Source organism: Sprattus sprattus (assembly GCF_963457725.1).
Source record: "Sprattus sprattus genome assembly, chromosome: 11".
Taxonomy (NCBI): Eukaryota; Metazoa; Chordata; class Actinopteri; order Clupeiformes; family Clupeidae; genus Sprattus; species Sprattus sprattus.
This window is the reverse complement of record NC_137909.1, coordinates 7,452,661-7,471,688: the sequence shown is the minus strand read 5'-3', so window position 1 is coordinate 7,471,688 and position 19,028 is coordinate 7,452,661. Positions and strand designations below refer to the sequence as shown.

The following is a 19,028-nucleotide window of genomic DNA, read 5'->3' as shown; positions in this document are numbered from 1 at the left end:
ATTTTCCAGAACTATAGTTACATACTGACCTTACTTTTTTCCACCAAGTTTTTCCAAAGGTCAAATGTTCAACAGACTGACAAGTTACAAATTCCTAGGTTATTTTTAAAAAGTATATGTGAAATATATTTCAGGTACTGTGTTTGTTTACATGTGGTGCATATCTGTGTATTAATCCTACAAACGATTTTTAGTTGGTTGATTTCAATCGATTTCTTTGGCACCAAAAGCTATGACCTATGAATGAGGTATTGATTTGTTGGAGAGATGCTGAAGACTGTCATACCAGAAGTGCTCCTCACTACTGTCGGAATTTTCTGTGTCATTTCAAATATATCCCTAAAGTAAAAGTAACTGAAATTTAGAGTGAAACATTGGGCTGTAGTCACTTTACATTTCAATATGGGGCTACACAACCAGTGATGGTGACATTGGGCTGTAGTCACTTTACATTTAAATACGGGGCTACACCACCAGTGATGGTGACATTGGGCTGTAGTCACTTTACATTTAAATACGGGGCTACACAACCAGGGATGGTGACATCAATGGAGGTATGAGCTTGTAGTTGTGCCACTGGAGAAAGCTTTAGAAATGAGAAATATCACAGTTGCTTGTTATTTATTTGATTCATTATTTTTGGTCAGCAAAGGGTTGTATGTCATCAGTTTCTGTCATGTTTTCAATGCAGCTTTTTCCAAATGTCAAACATAATGACTTAAGTTACACACTGACCTTACTTTTTCCACAGAGTTTTTCCAAAGGTCAAATGTTCAACAGACTGACAAGTTACAAATTCCTAGGTTATTTTTAAACAATATATGGGTCATTATACAAAAAACGTGGAAGTGCTGTCACTTACTTTTGACACCAAAATCCTTTAAGTTGACCTGATGATCACTTTATCCTGGAGGTTGAGGAACATGTCAAAATCAAGTGCATGCACAGGACCAGCAGGTATGACCTGAACAAGTTCTACCGGGAACCCCCAGTAGAAGACGTAAACTGGTTAGGGTCATGTGCTTAATGCTGGTTAGGGTCATGTGCTTAATGCCAGAGCCAGTCACTGTTAACAAGAGATCCATCCAGTTGGATGGAAAGATTTGGGCATGCCTGAAAGAAGAGCTGGGCCATTAAAGTGAGAGGTTGTAAATGGGGATTGATTGATACTATTCTTCAATTGTTGTTGGTTTGACAGAAAAGAAAGATGGTGCAAATCAAATAAATTCACACAACGTTGTTTAAACATGTGCAATTGTATTAAATAATGTGAATAATCAAATATTTGTCTTGGTCTTCCACTATTCTGCCACTACTTCCACTACTCTGCCTTTAACTAAATATTCAGGATCTAAGGAGAATTTTTTTTTTTGGAAATATGTAAAGTTGTTTACACTATAGGTAACACCAATGACAAAGAAACAGCACATACATTCTTTAATGAACTGATACAAATTATAAAAATACATTAAGCTCTACTTTTAGTGGATTCATCAAGTTGAGAAGGAATACATTTCAGCAGATTTGTATCACCCAGATTCCACTGTTTCTGTAGAATGACCCATATGTGAAATATAGTTCAGGTGCTGTGTTTGTTTACATGTGGTGCATATCTGTGTATTAATCCTACAAACGATTGTTAGTTGGTTGATTTCAATCGATTTCTTTGGCACCAAAAACTATGACCTATGAATGAGGTATTGATTTGTTGGAGAGATGCTGAAGATTTAAAACACTAAGGGCCTGATTTACTAACAGGATTGCGCCCATTTCTGGCGTAAAATAGCAGTCGTAAACATAAAACGGTATTTACTAAGGGGGCGCAGCGCATATTAACGCCTGTGGGTGTGAACAGGGGAGGTTACGTGGACGTGGGTGGAAACCTGGTTGGAACGGTGGGCATGGAGCGCAATTTAATGGGAGGAGAGAATGTAAGTGCGCCTAATGATGTATTGCGTGGTATTTACTAAAACTGCCTGTCGAGCGCACGTCTCAATTTGCGGGATAATTCTCCGCCTCCTAAAAGCACGTCTTAACCAGGAAGCGCATTTTCATTGAGTCTGAAAACGTTGATATGGCAGCAGTGATAACATCAAGGCGAAGAAAGAAGACAGAGACAGCGCACAGAAATATTTTTTTTAACTCGTATAACACATTTTCAGTTAAATGAACCACAAATCATTAGACGGTACAGGTTAAAAGCCACGCAATACTTCAATTACTGAACCAGATCAGAGACGACATCTAACACTCCAACCGGAGATCACATTCCATTCAATCAGTTGGTAGACTCTGGACAACATTACAAATATTGGCATCGGATCATTTCAAACAGTTATAGCATCAGCAGTTGGTATATATCAGCCTTCACTCAGCCAAATATTCACCCATGTACTCGACGCATTGCTACGGTGCGCTGGTCAATACATTTCCCCACTGCCATAGCTGAAATTAGAGACATCAAACACTTTTTTTGAAATCGCAAACTTTCCAAACGTAATTGGAACCATTGCTTGCACCCTCATGCAAACAGTCCCACCTTCAATCCACGAACACGTTTACCGAAACAGAAAGCACACATATTCAATGAATGTCCAGGTCATATGTGATGCCAACATGACCATTACTTACGTGGTAGTGGTCTGTCCATGACAGTTTTATCTTCCGGAATAGTGCCATCTATTCATGATTGAGCAACGGTGATTTTGGAGAGGCCTGGCTATGGTAAATGTATTTGTTTCAGTGGGGATATATTGTAGTGAACCCATGTCCCAGAACGTATTAATCTCTCCATGTACACACCTATATTGTTATAATAGACAGTTTATGCATTAATGCCACCAATAGCATATTATTTATAATCGTGTTCTTTTAAACATCTCGCTGTAGGTGATGGCGGGCAAAACAACAATACAACCCATTGAATTAGGTTCAATGATTGAGCGAACGTGAACCAATATATCTATCTCCTCTCCGCTGAACCTTAGTTTTTTCTTCCTCGAATCTCCATGGTGGGCAGTAACTTGCAGGCAATTTCTGACGGCTTTTAACGGTGCGCTAAATAATGATTGCCCAGCGCAGATCTGGCTTGATAAACATCATGTAAAATGCGGGGAAACACCGTGCGTTAATATGCGCATGGCAAAGGCGCAGATAAAGCTGCGTTCGCAAATCAATGTTAGTAAATCAGGCCCTTCAAAGGGCGGAGTAAGCACACAGTGCCCAGCGCAGATGTGGTTTGATAAATACCACGGAAAATGCGAAATTTGCGAACGCAGATAAAGCAGCGCTTGCATATTAGTAAATCAGGCCATAAGTCTTGCGGTTGTTGGGATGATGTCATACAGTCCTATCATGGAAAGAACCATTGAGATAATGGTTCAACTGACATCAGGGGCTCGTATTCAAAGAGCGGGCAAATGGGCTAGTGTGGCGAGTCCAGATGGGTTGACATCAGAACTCATGAATAAATGTGGGACATCTCGACTACAGCGTGTGACATCATCACCTGGCATCTGAGCGAAGGTTGACTACTCTGACGTTCACGTTGGTTCATCCGCCCCGGATGAAGGTCCTCAAGACACATCCTCAGCTTGTGTCCTCTCTTCTCGGCTCCCACTCTCCTGGCGGCCTGCCCACCATCATCTCCTACCATCTGGCGTTTTAATAGATCAAAGCGTATAGGCTGATCTCTCTGTGTCCCACCAGTACAAAATGGAATCATTTGATTTTTTTTTACTGTACTTGTTTGAAGGGGGTAATTCTTGATAATCTGTAAGCAATAGATGGATAGGGTCTGTGGATCTTTCTCTAAGTAATTGACCCTGACATTTAGCTTTGTTTAGATGACATTTTGCTGAATAAAGTATGTGTTTTTGGGTGTTGAAACTCAGTCAGTCAGACTCTAACTGTCTGTGACATTTATTATACAGTAACCATATATTCAATTCAAAAATAATATTCAACTATTTTTAGCACTCATGCTTGAATGGCATTTCTTTTCCTTCAAATTGCCATCTTTAAATCCACCTGTCTGAGAGGTGCAACTGGCGAAGGCATTGCAGTGAATCGAGACTTGAAAAGAGTGAGAGTGACTTCAATGAGTTCTCCTGCCTAAAGAGCTGCACAATGAGGGCAAGCACAATGAGGGCAAGAGGGGCCTCTTAAATCTCACCGTGGAGTGACATTCAGCAGAAACGCCAGATGATTAGGTAACGTTTACCTCACATCAAGTTCATCTTAGCCTGACTTTGGTGCAGCACAGGGACAATATCAAGCCATCGTAAACATTTCCGCTCTCCAGTTACTCTCTAGAGAATTTTTTTGGAAGTGGTTACACACACACACACACAAACCCCATCCCCAAACAGGCCCTACCCAAATATAAATTGTAATTAGACAGCCTCTTCTCTTCTGATAGATGTCCTCAAGGATTTGCTGTTTGTTTTCTCCAATTCTGGTTTCCTGCATCCTCCTCTGGCTTCTTCCTGCTGTATTATTTATCCACTGTGCTGTCTGCTGGCCAACATTATTCACCTTCACATCAACAGCTACTACCAAATACAAATAGCAAACAAAAAGTATATCAAATAGCATAGATTAGAAGGTCATAAATGTCATTCACTCCGTTTTCACATTTTGTCCACATCAAATAGGTTTATTATGAGACAGTATCTGCAAAAGTATTCAATCCCTCCTGAAAGTCATCACCATTTTGATCATTACAAAAGATTCTTGCAAGTTTTTCCAATCGGTATTTTCATTGTCAACACTTCTGCTGTAGTATAACTACAAGGCTTAAAAAAAAAACACTAAAATATTCTATAACAGTATACAACAGCCTGAACTAGTAGATAGTACCGGCTTGGCACGTTGTTCTGCAGTGTTTATTTCCATTCTAGTACGTAGAATGTATAAAGATGGGGTGGCAGTCCCGGACTATAGTGCCACAGATTCTCAGTAGGATTTTGATCAGGGCTTCGACTGGTAGGTAATCCTACCCCAAATCTTAGTTTTTCAACAGATTGTTCTCCAGTGATATTATGCATAATTTATTTGAATATTGTTTTGGAGTCTTTTCCTGACTTTGAATCACTTTGTCTCTTTAGTCTTTAGTTCCTCTGTTATTTCACAACCTATCAGATGACTATTAGACAGGTTGATTTTCATTGCTAGAAGGCTAATCTCTACTTTAAGCCCCTTATAGATAGTACCAAATTATGACCAGTTATGGTCAACTAAATGTCACCTCTATATCATTTCTGAATAATTCATAATCTGCCTTTATTTGGAACTCAAAAGCACTGGGGTTTAAATACTTATTTATTTTTAACGTTAATAATTGTTCGAAAGTAAAACACTAAGTGGAAAATACTTGTAACTATCTTTGGCAATTGTGAAAAAAAAAATTTCCATTCAATTTTATTTATATAGCGCCATAACAATATTGTCTTAAGGCGCTTTAAAGAGCCCAGAGCCTGGACCCAATGCCTGATGACTTTTGGAAGTAACTTTATTTATCATATCCTTCAATTAGACAAGGGAAAATTGAACAAACTGCTGTGGAAACTCAATGGCTTAGTGACGGATGTCCCTCGGAGTGAAACAGACCTCCACAGTTTTTGGCCTCCACTTGTGAATACATTAACTGTGTCTTATTTCTAAATACATGTCTTGGCAGAGTTCTTCAGGTTGGTTTAATGGGCACTGTGACAGACATTTTCAAGTTTTAATGATCTATTCCTGACTAAACTCATTTTGTTTAATCTCATTTGTCAGAGGAAAGAGGTAGTTGGCATTGTTCAGCTCACTCCAAGAGGCATTAAAAGCTCTCCGGTAAAAATTAAGTATTGAAGAAGTGTTCTACGACATGCTCTTGTAGGCTTGCAGGGCCAATTAAACATTGCTGCATGGCTTTGTGGTTGCGTATGAAAAGAGTCCGCAAGTTTTTCCTGTCTCAAGTTTACCCGGCAATTCTATCAATAGCATCAGGGACATCACTCATCTGTCTGGTTGCAAAAGGCAATCTAAGCCCCTCTCTAGATCAATCTGAGATGGCACTAAGCCCTTCCAAACTAATTCAGGAAAGGTGTTTGTGCTACCACTGCTGCCCACTTCTCTGCCATGAGATCAAGGGATCAACTTCAGAAATACATTGAACAGATTAAAAGTAACAACACTTGAAGGAGAGCCTATGGGGACTAATAGCAATCCTAAATTAAGGAATTGCAACAGAGAAGAAATGACAGCGATATGATACAAAAAAAAAAAATCACTAGATATTTTATTTCGACAATGTGTGTGTGTGTGTGAGGGGGTGGGATTCTTCCTGAAAAGGGGTAATGTCTTGCTTGCCATCTTCCTCATAGTTTAGCTCAAGGGTGGGGTGGTACTGGACATAAGTAAAACATTAATTGTGCATAATTCTTGCAAATTGTTGGTGAATCTGTTTCCATTCTTCATTTGGTGAACTAACAGTTCATAGTACTGCAAACTGTTCACCATAATGTACTGTAATAGCCCACTACAATGTATTCTGTCTCATTTCTCCATCACACTTCAAGACAAATTACAGTCTCCCTTTTGCTAAGCAATCCATTTCCAAGAGTTCCAAACTCATTATTCAGACAAATTGATGTGATTGTCAATTCTGAACAATACAGCATCCCAATTTTCTCTCATTTCAGCCGTTCTAAAGTGACTTTACTGTCACCTTCCACAAAGGCAATTTGGAGCCCAATTTGAACCCCAATGTGCCTCTGAACACAACTTCAAAACAGGGCTGTGTGCAAACAAAAAACAAAGCCATTCATCCAGCACGGTTATTTTTTCATTGAACAAATGCGCCAAAGACAAAGAAGACATGACACCACCAGCTGTGCCCAGCCTTTCCCTGAGAATAACTTTCCTTTGTACACAGTGCACGCTACACACCAACATCTTATACCTCCTGCTTTGTGGTAGGTGCATTTGAGATACAGGCTGAAGACAAATCATTGAGATCTGATGCTTTTGTCATATTTCTGTGGGTGTTCTGTACATACATACATACATACATACATACATACATACATACATACATACATACCTACATACATACATACATACATACATACATACATACATACATACATACATACATACATACAGTACATACATACATACATACATACATACATAGATTTTTCCCTCATCCCCAGGGCTCTAGATAGAAAATATCCATCTAAGGTTTTCCTATTAGGAATAAATATTACACAGCTGACTGTGCTAGTGCTATTTATTACTCATGCTTATGTTCAGCTACCTTGAAAGAAGCTAATTTTCTTTTACAAAAAGACACATTGATGTCCCAGGGGTAAAAAGAAAGGCAGGAAGAAAGAGAGAGGATGAATAAAAGAGAGGAAGAGAAATTAAATTAAATTCAAATAAATGACATTCGGAAATATGAACTAACATTCATTTCCTGGCTTCTATCACATTTTACTGGCTCCCATCTGACCCCCTAAACCTTTCTTAAAAGAAGCCAAAAACGTATTGTTATTTGAAAGTATAATGAGGGTCCCTGTATCTCTGGTCATTGTGCTTTTTTTACTCTTAAATGAACACTTTAGAGAGCAGATTTTTTGTTAGAGAAGCCTGTGTTTAAAAGGGCAGGTGTTTTTGGTAGTTGACGTGCATGATCAGTGTTCTGTTTGTCTCTCTTGCCTGGCCTGTTCTCCGCTGAGGGCGACTGTATTTGGAGGGCTGTGCTTCAGCTCCACCCCCCAGAGGTTTTGTGCTTTGCTGCTGCTGCATGAAAAATGAACACCCGTAGCTAAACATACCCAGGTCTTCTCTCTCTCTCTCTCTCTCTCTCTCTCTCTCTCTCTCTCTCTCTCTCTCTCTCTCTCTCTCTCTCTCTCTCTCTCTCTCTCTCTGTGTGTCTGTCTCTCTGTGTATGTAGGCTTATGCTAGTATGTTAGAGTGTGTGTTGGTTTGGAAATCTGTCCAGTAAAATGACATTAACATAAATCTTTCGAAACATATTCTAAAAAAAACCTTACGTTAACAGTGAGGGGAATTTACTTCTGCTGTTTACTTCTGATACTGGTACCTCCGACTACCTAAGCAAGAGATACATGTTTGCTTACTGAAAATGAAATGTGCTTCAACAAATAGCCTACATAGATTCAATTTAGTCAGATTATATTTTAATTTCAAAGGACATCTCATCACACCCCAGATTCCCTCCGCATGAGATGAAGAAGATGAAGTTCTGCTGGATGAGTAGCTGCAACAACCCCCCCCCCCCCCCCCCCCCCAAAAAAACCTCCCAAGCCGCCGCCTCCTCACGTCAGCAAACAGCCAAGTATTCGAGATATCTGAAGTCCTGATGATATGCAGCGAGCTGTTCAACACGGTGGGCACGAAATACAACTCATCATATCAAGATATTCTCCTCAAAACAAAGCATTGCCTTCTGCACAGGTAAGCTCCACATGCCGGATGAATAATCTACCGTATGCACAACTGTGTTCCTGTTATTGTGACTTGTGTCATTTCTGCTATTTGTCTGTGAGGCTGGAACAGGTGTTTCGCGTCGGAGCTAAACGTGATGTAAATATAAGTGTTTTGACATATTCACAGACATCTACCTGCGTTGTCACTTCGTCTGTTGGGTTAAAACAGCCTAGACATAATGACATGAAAACATTGGCGTGTAGCATATGAAAGAATTTGTATCTAATGGTATAAAAGAGTCTCCGAAAATAATGACGTGAAACCAGGCGGGAAATTCCATCAGGCGGTTTGCAGTTGTGATGGAAGCAAGGTAATATCAATTTCAGGAGACCCAATAAAAGTTAAGAGATGTAATGTCCATGATCAGTTACCACATGTTTTTTTTTTAGACTACCATGATAAACAATTTATTAACGCAGTTAAATCCAGTGTTGAGCACGCTGTCGGTAATTCTGAACAGATAATGATAACCATGAAAGTAATTTGACCTAGGCTATATGCAAAGACGTGGAAAAGACAAAAGATTGATGTCAATGTAACCAATGTTTTAGCAGCAGTTCAGTGTGCTTAGGTAAAGCACATACTGTCAGAAATAAATGAAAAAATGCTTTGGCCATATTCAGATTACAACAGTATTATTCAGTCCGTCAGTCTTATTTAATTTATATCCAAACCGAACAATTGCCCAGGACTACATTGTTTTATAGCCTTAAGTTTTTTGTGCAGGTGTAATATCAGCCTTAGTCTTCAATGCACTGTAGGAGTTTGATACGTTTGCCCCAAACCATTAATAATGATCTCCAATTAGAATGTCATTTTTTTGCGAGTCAAGCCAAGAGCTGATTTTCTGTTTAATAACCACCGACTCATTAAAATCTAACCTAACAGGAGTTTTGTGAACTGCGCGTGCAAAGTTGTATAAGGTCAAAGTCAGCAATGATCGCTGCAGTGGAAGTGCAGTTGAAGATGGCTGAGAGCAGTGTCCCTAACCAGTTAAAGTAAGCCTATGATTACTGCGTCATTTGTATAGTTTAAAACTGAGGTGAGGACAGTACAGACATGGTAAATCACATTTACATAAAATATTGAGACAAAGAGGTTATGACAAAAGCCTGTAATTGTTTTTGGCTATATGTGATAAGCAGTTTGGCCCTAATGGATGTGCACATAGGTGGTGCCAGCTCCAGTACCACAGAATAATTAATAAAGGTTAGTGAGAGCCCCTGAGAGGATACACGCACCATTTCTGTACAACTTGTGTTTTGGGAGCCAGTATAAAGTGTAAAACAAAAAGGTCAGGATTTTTTGGAAGCGCTTTAGCCCAATATTAAAAAAAATTACATAAACCTTGGAGTTCCAAAGGAAATCCTCAGCTAGATAAACCTAAGAGTATGTGATAGTTTGTCAAACTAAATCAGTCATAGGAATATGATGTGTCTGGGAAAGGCAGCATGTTTCTTTGATTTTGCATAGTTTTTTTTTAAACACATCTTCGTGAATTTGAGTAATACAGTGTTCCTTTCCCAACAAAGAAAAGATGACACTGAAAGTGAACTCTTGAAGTGTGTATCCAAAGATGGATGAGGTTTGCGTGTGATATGCCCTGTACTAGAAAGCCTCTGGCAGCCATTTTGTAATTTTCTAGAAATGGTGAGAGTTGTGAAAACGTCAGAGAGCTCAAGATGACTCAGGGCGAAGACAGTAATCCTGTAAGATGACAGGATCACAGCATAACATATGCAGCGTTACATTTCAGAATAGTTTTAAGAATGAATTATAACTACAGTTTAATCTGCCTCAGAGTTTATTCTAATGATAAGGTCTGCTATTGACTGTTCATTTTTCATTAAAAAAGAAATTCTCATGTATTGCTGAGTGCTCTTAACTGATTCCTTTGTTATGAGTACCGATTCAGCTCCCCACAGAGAGGCGCGTTCATAGCCAGAAGGTCGCAGCAGTGTGCTGCAGTCCTGGTTTTGACTGTTTATGGCAGTATCACACTGAGTCTTCCCTTCTTCCACTCAGGGCCTGTGGGGGCCCACAGCTTAATTTCCCATGCCGTTTATTCTCCCTCCACACTTTCAGTATCATCCCACACCCATCTCATTATGACAAGGAAAGACGAGAGGGATGTGCAGTCAGAGGTTTCTCTGAAATTGCTTTTTCAGAGCTCAGGTACAAGAATCAGACCCTGGAAATGAAGGGTCGGTTACTTGGAAATGAGTCCATTTTGTATTCCCTTTATTGAAATGGAGGGATGAAAGGCTATAAGGAGTCTCTTTAATCTTGGGATGTGAGAAGCTGGTGTCATTTAGAGATAAGATGGCCTCATCACCAAGGGGTTGATGAAACAGAGATGTGACTCATTCTGTGTAGGTGTCGGGGCAATTCAGGCCAGCCACACTGGCCTCACATTTCCTCTCTTCATATAGCGTTCAATCAGCACACCTGCTGTGAATCCTTGCCTTGAAAAGACCGTCATTTCCCAACTATTAACCACTGTTTATACATTGATATTGTAAAATGTCTGCAGCCCTGCGGTTAATACTCTTGTGCGATCTTTAGATGGAAATGCATTTTTTCTGCTTGGAAGTTAGTATCATGCACAGTAACTCTGCCAGGTAGAATGGGTCTCTCCCTCTTTCACATACGAATCCCATTAATGTATCAGGGAAAAACAACATGGGATAGAACAGATTCTCATTCACACTCAGTTTTCCATAACGATAAAGAAACATGTAAAACACGTGAAGGTCTCAGGGCAGCCTAGCTATGAACTATACGTGCTATGTCTTGCTTTCGCAGTTGCCAGCTACGAATGTATGTTAATATGAACTTGTGTCTGAATGATGTGAAATGGCTTCAAAAAGACATTAAACAATCTTGAGAGAAATACTGGGCCATGAATGGAGCAAGGGCTTACTCTGATACCAGTGTAGCGAATGAAGAGGGTGCAGTCAATTTCATGGGTTTGTTTTATAAGATTACATAAAATACTGTAATGTGGTTTACAATGCGGTTTCTTGTCGGGTCAATATGGTAAAGGAATTAGAAAGGATCCAAACAGCACAGGGAGAAAAGACTACATGCTAATGCCACAGAGATCCCTGAGGGTTTCGATTGTGTGTACAATGGGCAGGTTTACTCTTTTTCTCGAGAGGCTAATTTGTGCATGTTGGTGGGCAGCTTCCCCAATGCAGGGGTGAGGAGAACCATAACTGCAGGGTTGGGAGCATTTTCCAGTCCATCCAGAGCCGATTAATAAGGCCAAGCCATAGGCCAGAAGCATGCTGGGGCTTCCAGACCCCAACTGCCAGACTCCACAAGGAAAATGGGAACAACTCAGTCATTAGCAGATTCATTCTCTTCCAGATGACTATTTGATCCAATTGCTCTTGCAATCAACTTGACCCATCACAAAATGAAATGGCCTGAGATGTGTGTTAGTGTGCATTTATATATGTCTCAGTCAGTGCATTTATATGTCTCAGTCAGTCAGTCAGTCAGTCTGTATGCTCTCATGTTTGTGTGTGTGTGTGTGTGTCGAGTAAGCATCTTTGCATATGCAGACTTTGTTTGTCTTGTTGAGCGGAGGAGCGAAAGGTTTGGACTATTTGGAGGTCCATTTAGATGAAAGACAGAGAAGTACACATTTGCATGTCTGTGACATTTCCTAGTGAATTAGTCAGACCATGGCTTCCTTTACACATAATATCAAAGGCAGCTGATTCGTCGAAATTGCCTCCCTGGAGGAGGAGGTTGTGTAAGACTTGGCTCGTACGGAGAAATCTGACGAGCAAATGATGTAACAGCTTGTGTTAGCCATTCATAACAAGAAAGTCTCCTTTTTTAACCAAAATAGAATATCCCCTTTGAAAGATGACAACACCAAATTACCAGCTCAGTCAGATGAGGAGCCTAGGCATTTGAATGCTATCAAAGGGGATGACAGATAACACATTTGGTTTCTTTATCAAGGCTCTCTTAATAGGATACAATTCAGCAAACATTGCTCTGAAGCATTAGTCTGTACTCGCAACAGCATGTCTTCCTTCCCCACAGCCGCAGTGTTATTTCAGTTGTCATTGGTGACAGCGGATCTATTTGTGTGTCCTGGAAACACAGTACTGTCTCCTCTGTGTCGCTGTTATTTATTTAATTTACCCAGTGTTATTCAAGGTTTTCTTGAAACACCATGCCTTTCGTCTGCAGATGTGTGATGTAATGAGCTTAGGAGTAGACACTGAACAGTTGGTTAGGAGGTTCCAGAGGGGAGGTGCATAATACCTCTGGGTTAATTAAACCCTCTCTCATCACAAGAGCAGGAGGTGTTTCATGTATAAAACATACTCAGACAAGTGTGAGGTTACATTTTTTATTTATCTTTGGGACTCTTATTAGAAGGGGTTATTTCGTGAAGTACTAGCACTGTTTTATTCATTCTTTGAAAGGTTTTTCTTTGATACAATTACATTTTGCTTGCAAATGAGCATGAGTGTGAAATAGATAGATATCTAATATATATAGTACATATAATGTATGCACTGTCTATATACACAAAGAGAGAAAGAAAGAGAGAGGGGGGGGGGGGGGGTCCATCACTTCTGCTTCACTTTCACTGATGCCATTGTCCAAAAGAAGGACGATTGTAGACTGAGGATGAGGAGGGATTTCTCAAGGGTGCCCTCCATCTGCCAGACTAGAGTTGAGGAAAACTAGAATGTCGTCCTAATGGAATACTACTGTTGTTTTTCTTGAATTTTTCTTTCATCAAGACAAATCGGATGTATTGATGTATACAAGGATAACGTGTCCTTTTGTGCATTTACTTTCATCTGATCAATGAACTGTCATAAAAATGCTCACATTTTTTTCATGCTTTTTTCTCTCAAAGAATGTTGTCTTATATATTTAAATTATATTACAAATGTACAACGCTGGCTCTTTGCCCACTTTACTGCCATTCATTTTCATTTCAATTGCCTTTTTTCCCTAGATATACTGTATCATTCAACAAGCTGCCTGTGTTTTTTGCATTGGCCAGCCATCCTAAGATGAACAGACACCTTGTTTCATTTTGAAGAGCCTGTTCATCAGAGCCTGCCCACTCCTATCTTTGTCTCTTCATATCTCACTGAGACACCTCTCGTCAGCGATGTCCAACAACAGCAGTGGCCTGGGTAATTGGGATGAATCGCCGTGGGAGAATGTCAACCCTTGCCCACCCTCACTGGGTGGCACCACGCTCCTGATAGTGGCCTACAGCACGGTGATCGCTGTTGGCTTGGTAGGCAACTCCTGCCTGGTCTTCATCATCTCCAGGCAGAAAGAGATGCGAAACGTCACCAACATTCTCATCGCTAACCTCTCCTGCTCGGACATCCTGATGTGTGTGGTGTGCCTGCCCGTCACCGTGATCTACACCCTGATGGACCGCTGGATCCTCGGGGAGGCCCTGTGCAAGGTCACGCCCTTCGTCCAGTGCATGTCCATCACCGTCTCTGTCTTCTCCCTGGTGCTCATCGCCCTGGAACGCCACCAGCTGATCATCCACCCTACGGGCTGGACGCCGGTGGCGGGTCACTCCTACCTGGCGGTGGCCGTCACCTGGATGGTGGCCTGCTTCATCTCGCTGCCCTTCCTCTCCTTCAACATCCTCACCAACGCGCCCTTCCAAAACCTGAGCATCCCCTTCAACCCGTTCAGCGACCACGTCGCCTGCATGGAGCGGTGGCCGTCCGAGCGCAACCGGCTGGCCTACACCACTTCGCTGCTACTCTTCCAGTACTGCCTGCCCCTGCTGCTCATCCTCCTCTGCTACCTGCGCATCTTCCTGCGCCTGCGCCGGCGGCGGGACATGGTGGAGCAGGCCAGCGACGCGCGCCAGAGGAAAGCCCGCAGTGCCCAACGCATCAACGCCATGCTGGTCACCATCGTGGTGGCCTTCACCCTCTGCTGGCTGCCGCTCAACGTCTTCAACACCCTCTTCGACTGGTACCACCAGGCGCTGCCCTCCTGCCAGCACGACGTCATCTTCTCGGCGTGCCACCTGATGGCAATGGCGTCCACCTGCGTTAACCCTGTGGTGTACGGCTTCCTCAACAGCAACTTCCAGAAGGAGCTGAAGGCCATGCTGAAGCGCTGCCGCTGCTGCTGGGGGGTGCCCGAGAGCTACGAGAGCTTCCCCCTGTCCACCGTGGGCACGGATGTCACCAAGGTGTCTGCCACGCACAGAGATTCCTTAAAGGGAGAGACTGGTGCTCGCATTTAGTTGAACAGGATGGGGTGGAATGAAAAACTTAACAAAGAGAGCAAGGGGAAGAGAGGGAACGGGAAAAGAAAGACATTGTAAGATGACTGAGATGCGGATAAGTTGAGGTGGTTCACAAAGAAATATAAGACTGCCATATGAACTCCTGCATCACTTGATTATCTTGATCTTGATCTAAACCCAGTTTCTGTCTGTAGGCCTGCTTACAGTAGATGTGTACAGTATGCTGTAATGTTAGCACAGAGCTAATGCTTTTAGAAGTGTGTGCATCTAGCTTTGTGAAGCTGAGGCTTGCTGTTATAACACCTAAATGGGGCTGAATGTTTACTAAGCAACGCCTCAATCAATATATATGAATTCAGAGTTCAAAGGACAATCGTGCTGCCTGAATTGAACTTGGATTAAAGCACTATGTCCTTAGTGCTTTTGTCACTATGTGAACTGTCCTTTCATTAGCCTTGAAGTGCTGATTCTGCTGAAGTCTGTGTCTGGATATCTATGGTTTTTAATGTAAAGTAGCAATCAAAACATTCAATTCTGTAATTTAAATAGTAATATGGGAATGTACACCTGTGTCTGCGAGGTGTGGTATATACTTTAATGTATTGTGATCACTGTATGTGATGGTCTTGGTGTTATTGTGACACCGAATATATGTTACAATGCAGTTGTGCATCTATAATGTTAACAGATATTTTTTAACTTTTGAAAGTAAATGATCATTACTCTCATTAATATTCTAAATGGTATTATTCTCCCAAATAATTCAGTATTCATATCACACTTACAATTATAAAATTACAAATAATGTATTTGTATGTTTGAATCTGTTCTGCCTTATCAAATGTTTTCAGTATGTATTATACATGGCAAAAGCTGACTTTCAATGACTTTAATATATCCATTTATAAGGGTATTGGAACTGTAATCATGAAATGCAAGAAACAGCAAGAAATTGTATTTTAAATTTGTATTTAATATACCATACAATAAAATGTGATTATGAATGTAATACTTTATTAAATTATATTGGAGAGCAGTGATTTTGCTACTGGGATCATAACACAACTTTTTTTTGAGTGAAATATTCAATTTGGGAATGTTTTTTGGCAGGGGTTGGATTTGAGGCTTGTCCCTGGCTTTTCACAAATGCTCCGTAAGCCAACCATGTGTTTAACTGATGCTAAACGCAATTATCGCCTGTTTTCCACTCATGAATCAAAGCATGAGCTGAACTAATCCAACAGATGGTGTCCAGCCACCCTTTCATTCAGAGTCATGCATGCATCTACCTCAATTATTTGTCCTCAACATTAGCACTTACAAATGATTACACCCAGTTCAGCATTTGATTTGGATGTCAGCTGGGCGTGCAGGTGGGGCATGTTGACTCACAACACTACTAGGGACAACTAAGGACAGCACATGTTCAAAGTTCCATCATTCCACAGTTGCATCACAGATGGCTGGACAGGAAGCCTGTTTACAAGAAGCTCTTTGTGCATTCTCCTTGAATATTCTTGGAAATATGTCCAGGGACGTAATTAGCTTTAAAAAAGCTTTAATGCTGCTTATGGAATATTGGTAGCAATTTGTGGATACATAATTTGCTTATTTTCTCGTGTAACCTTCATAAGATGGCAAAGGCCTTTTTCTCCCTCTCTCACGTCATGAGGTGAACATAGGGAAGATTTCTCGATGAATACCAAGTGTAAGTGTCATAAGAGATGAGATCCATGGACACGTTGTACAGCACAGGCTGCCATTAGATAACTAAATGAGTTCTGAGGCTGGTTGACCTTGTTTTCCTCCTCGACTGGTGTTTGGTCTCTGAAGATCTTTAAAGAGGGTTTCTGAAAAAAAAGCTCCAGGACAGCTCCGGCTCTCCAGCAGTTTATCCATGCGTGGACAGAAGGCTTGAGGGTTTGCCTATGATGGACGGGCAGTTCTGGATTATATAAAATTGTTAACCATTGGCCCAGAGGGATTGACTTTTTCACCACATGGCTTTTCGCTACTTAAAAAATTCAATTTTTTTCTAGTTCATTGGTTTCACAGGAGTGGGTCATTTTGTGAATGTCAAATGCCTTTCCTACTTTTTTATCCAAGCGAATGAGTGCACAGTTAAGCCTCTTTGGTGTCACACACTTCTCAGTGGGTATTACTTTAGGCAGGATTGGTCTGCATACTGCACAATAAGAATGGCACAGTCAAGACTTCTGAGCTTTGGGACTATCTGGATTCAAAGGAAAACGGTTTTACAGAGGAGCTGTATAAGTATGGAATAGGTAATCTACCTAGTAGATAATAAGGACTAAATGTGTATATTGGTTCTTTCCCTTTGGCAGCCAGACTTTGTAAAAGGCATCAGGAATTGAAGATTTTTTTTTTTTTTTTTTTTTTTTTTTTTACATTTGGCCTTAATCCCAGAGTCAGCTGTTCTGGGGATCCTTCAGCACCAGCCAGCCATTACTATTCTGCTCATACAAATTAGGTGGCAGGTTGGGTCGGGTCGGGTCGCATTCTTGTCTCAAGATGGTCCTTCGGTGATAATCTAGTTTGTCTACACCTCCAAATATTCTTTTCATGTTCAAAACAAAAAAAAGTGAAATAGCCATCTTTATTAAGACCAGACTCTTTAGAGGCCAGACTACCTAACTAGCTGTTATCTATTATGTAAGAGATTTCAATTAATGTCTGCTCTGCAGACCCATAACACAGCACAGTGTTTCTTGGTTGTCCTCCACACTCAGAGTCAATGAAATGCGAGATGAAATAGAATCTTACACAACAGACCAAAAGTGGGAAGCAAGGAGCTCACCAATGCCACAACCAATTTCACTTTCTCCGAACTCTCCGCTTCCTCTTCTCTGGCCACCTCGTTCATGGTCCACAAGCTCATGCATCATTCATGATGTTTCTTCTCCCCTCCTTAAAAATAATCAAATAAAAGATAAGAGCAATGTCATCCTGATGATTTATTTATGGGGTGCTTTTCTTCTCATCCCTTGTCTACGGGTGCCCCTTCAAAGCGAGCGTGTCAGAGTGGGCACAGGACGTGCCAAAATGCCCTCTCTGAGCTGAAGGCACAGAATGAAGTTGTCTGCTGAAGAACCCAGGGACTTTTTTGACAAGGCCGAGGAACAGATGGAAGAGCCCTCTACAAAATCCTCTTCGTTAAACAGGGCCTGGGAGGTAATCAAGCAACCCAGAGTTTGTTTGTCTGTCAGAAAAATGTGAAAAACATTGTTTCTTCCCCTTGGTTACACTCGGGTGCAAAATAAAGGTGTGCTTTTCAACAATGTTACAAACTAATTTGGTTACGGGCACAGATGAATTGAGATTTGTTTATCTTAAAACTTTGAAGTCCCAATAGCTTTAGTGGTTCTATTAAATTGCCTCTTGGTGTTATCTTAGGGTTTCCAGTGGGTCAGCCTATTTTCTCTGAGATGAAAATGTTTTGCATTTTGTTTACCATACTTTAAACTGCTTTAAGCATCCACTTTCACTCCAGGCTTAAAACTAATACAGCCCTTAATTGGATTCTTACAGCTTTATACAGCCTCCCAATCAATATTTACCATCTCTAATGTATTTAACAAGCATCTTTGTTTTGAGTTGATAAGAACTCACATAGCCTTGAGACACTGCTTTGAAGCATTCGTAACTGAACGCTAGAGAGTGATGCCTACCCAGACTCCTAGTAAGAGTATTTTGCTAGTAATGAGCCATTTTGCTAAAGTGCTCAAGGAAGACTCCACTTTTATTTTTCGGAAAAAAATCTGATTATACATAAATCTACTCTCTGATTTAAACCTTTCTTCTTTTCATCATCCTAGATTTGATATTTTTAAAGAGCTAATTATGCATCCTAGTTGTCTGCCAAAGAGATTCATAGTTTCATTATGGCATTCAATCCCTAGATGATTCATTGATTTATGGTTTTATGATTTGCCAGATGTCAAGTGATAATCCAAGCCAATTCACATACCCCAAAAGAGAAACAGTAGGTCATACTCATGTTTAATCATCATTCCCCCTGAAAAATATGGACGTCTCTACAACTAGCTCTACTTCAACACTGTTAGAGTATAGATGTACAGAGGGTTAATAGCCCTCAGCCTACAGGTTTAAAATGCTCCGTAGTGCTAATTTATATCAAATTCGATTACACATCTATCCTTTGAATCTTTAGCCACATGCCCACACAAGAAATGGTATATTTATTTATTCAAATGGCTGTGGTTCTCCATGATGA

General features: G+C 40.8%; 1 protein-coding gene across 1 annotated transcript; it reads left to right on the top strand.

Moving 5' to 3' along the window:
* The first annotated feature begins 8,384 nt into the window (after positions 1–8,384).
* On the top strand, positions 8,385–15,304 carry npy8ar (neuropeptide Y receptor Y8a). Its single transcript, XM_080847282.1, has 2 exons — positions 8,385–8,466; positions 13,496–15,304. The coding sequence occupies exon 2, from the start codon at positions 13,655–13,657 to the stop codon at positions 14,768–14,770; it is 1,116 nt and encodes a 371-aa protein (XP_080703408.1). The 5' UTR covers positions 8,385–8,466; positions 13,496–13,654; the 3' UTR covers positions 14,771–15,304.
* Positions 15,305–19,028: the final 3,724 nt, after the last annotated feature.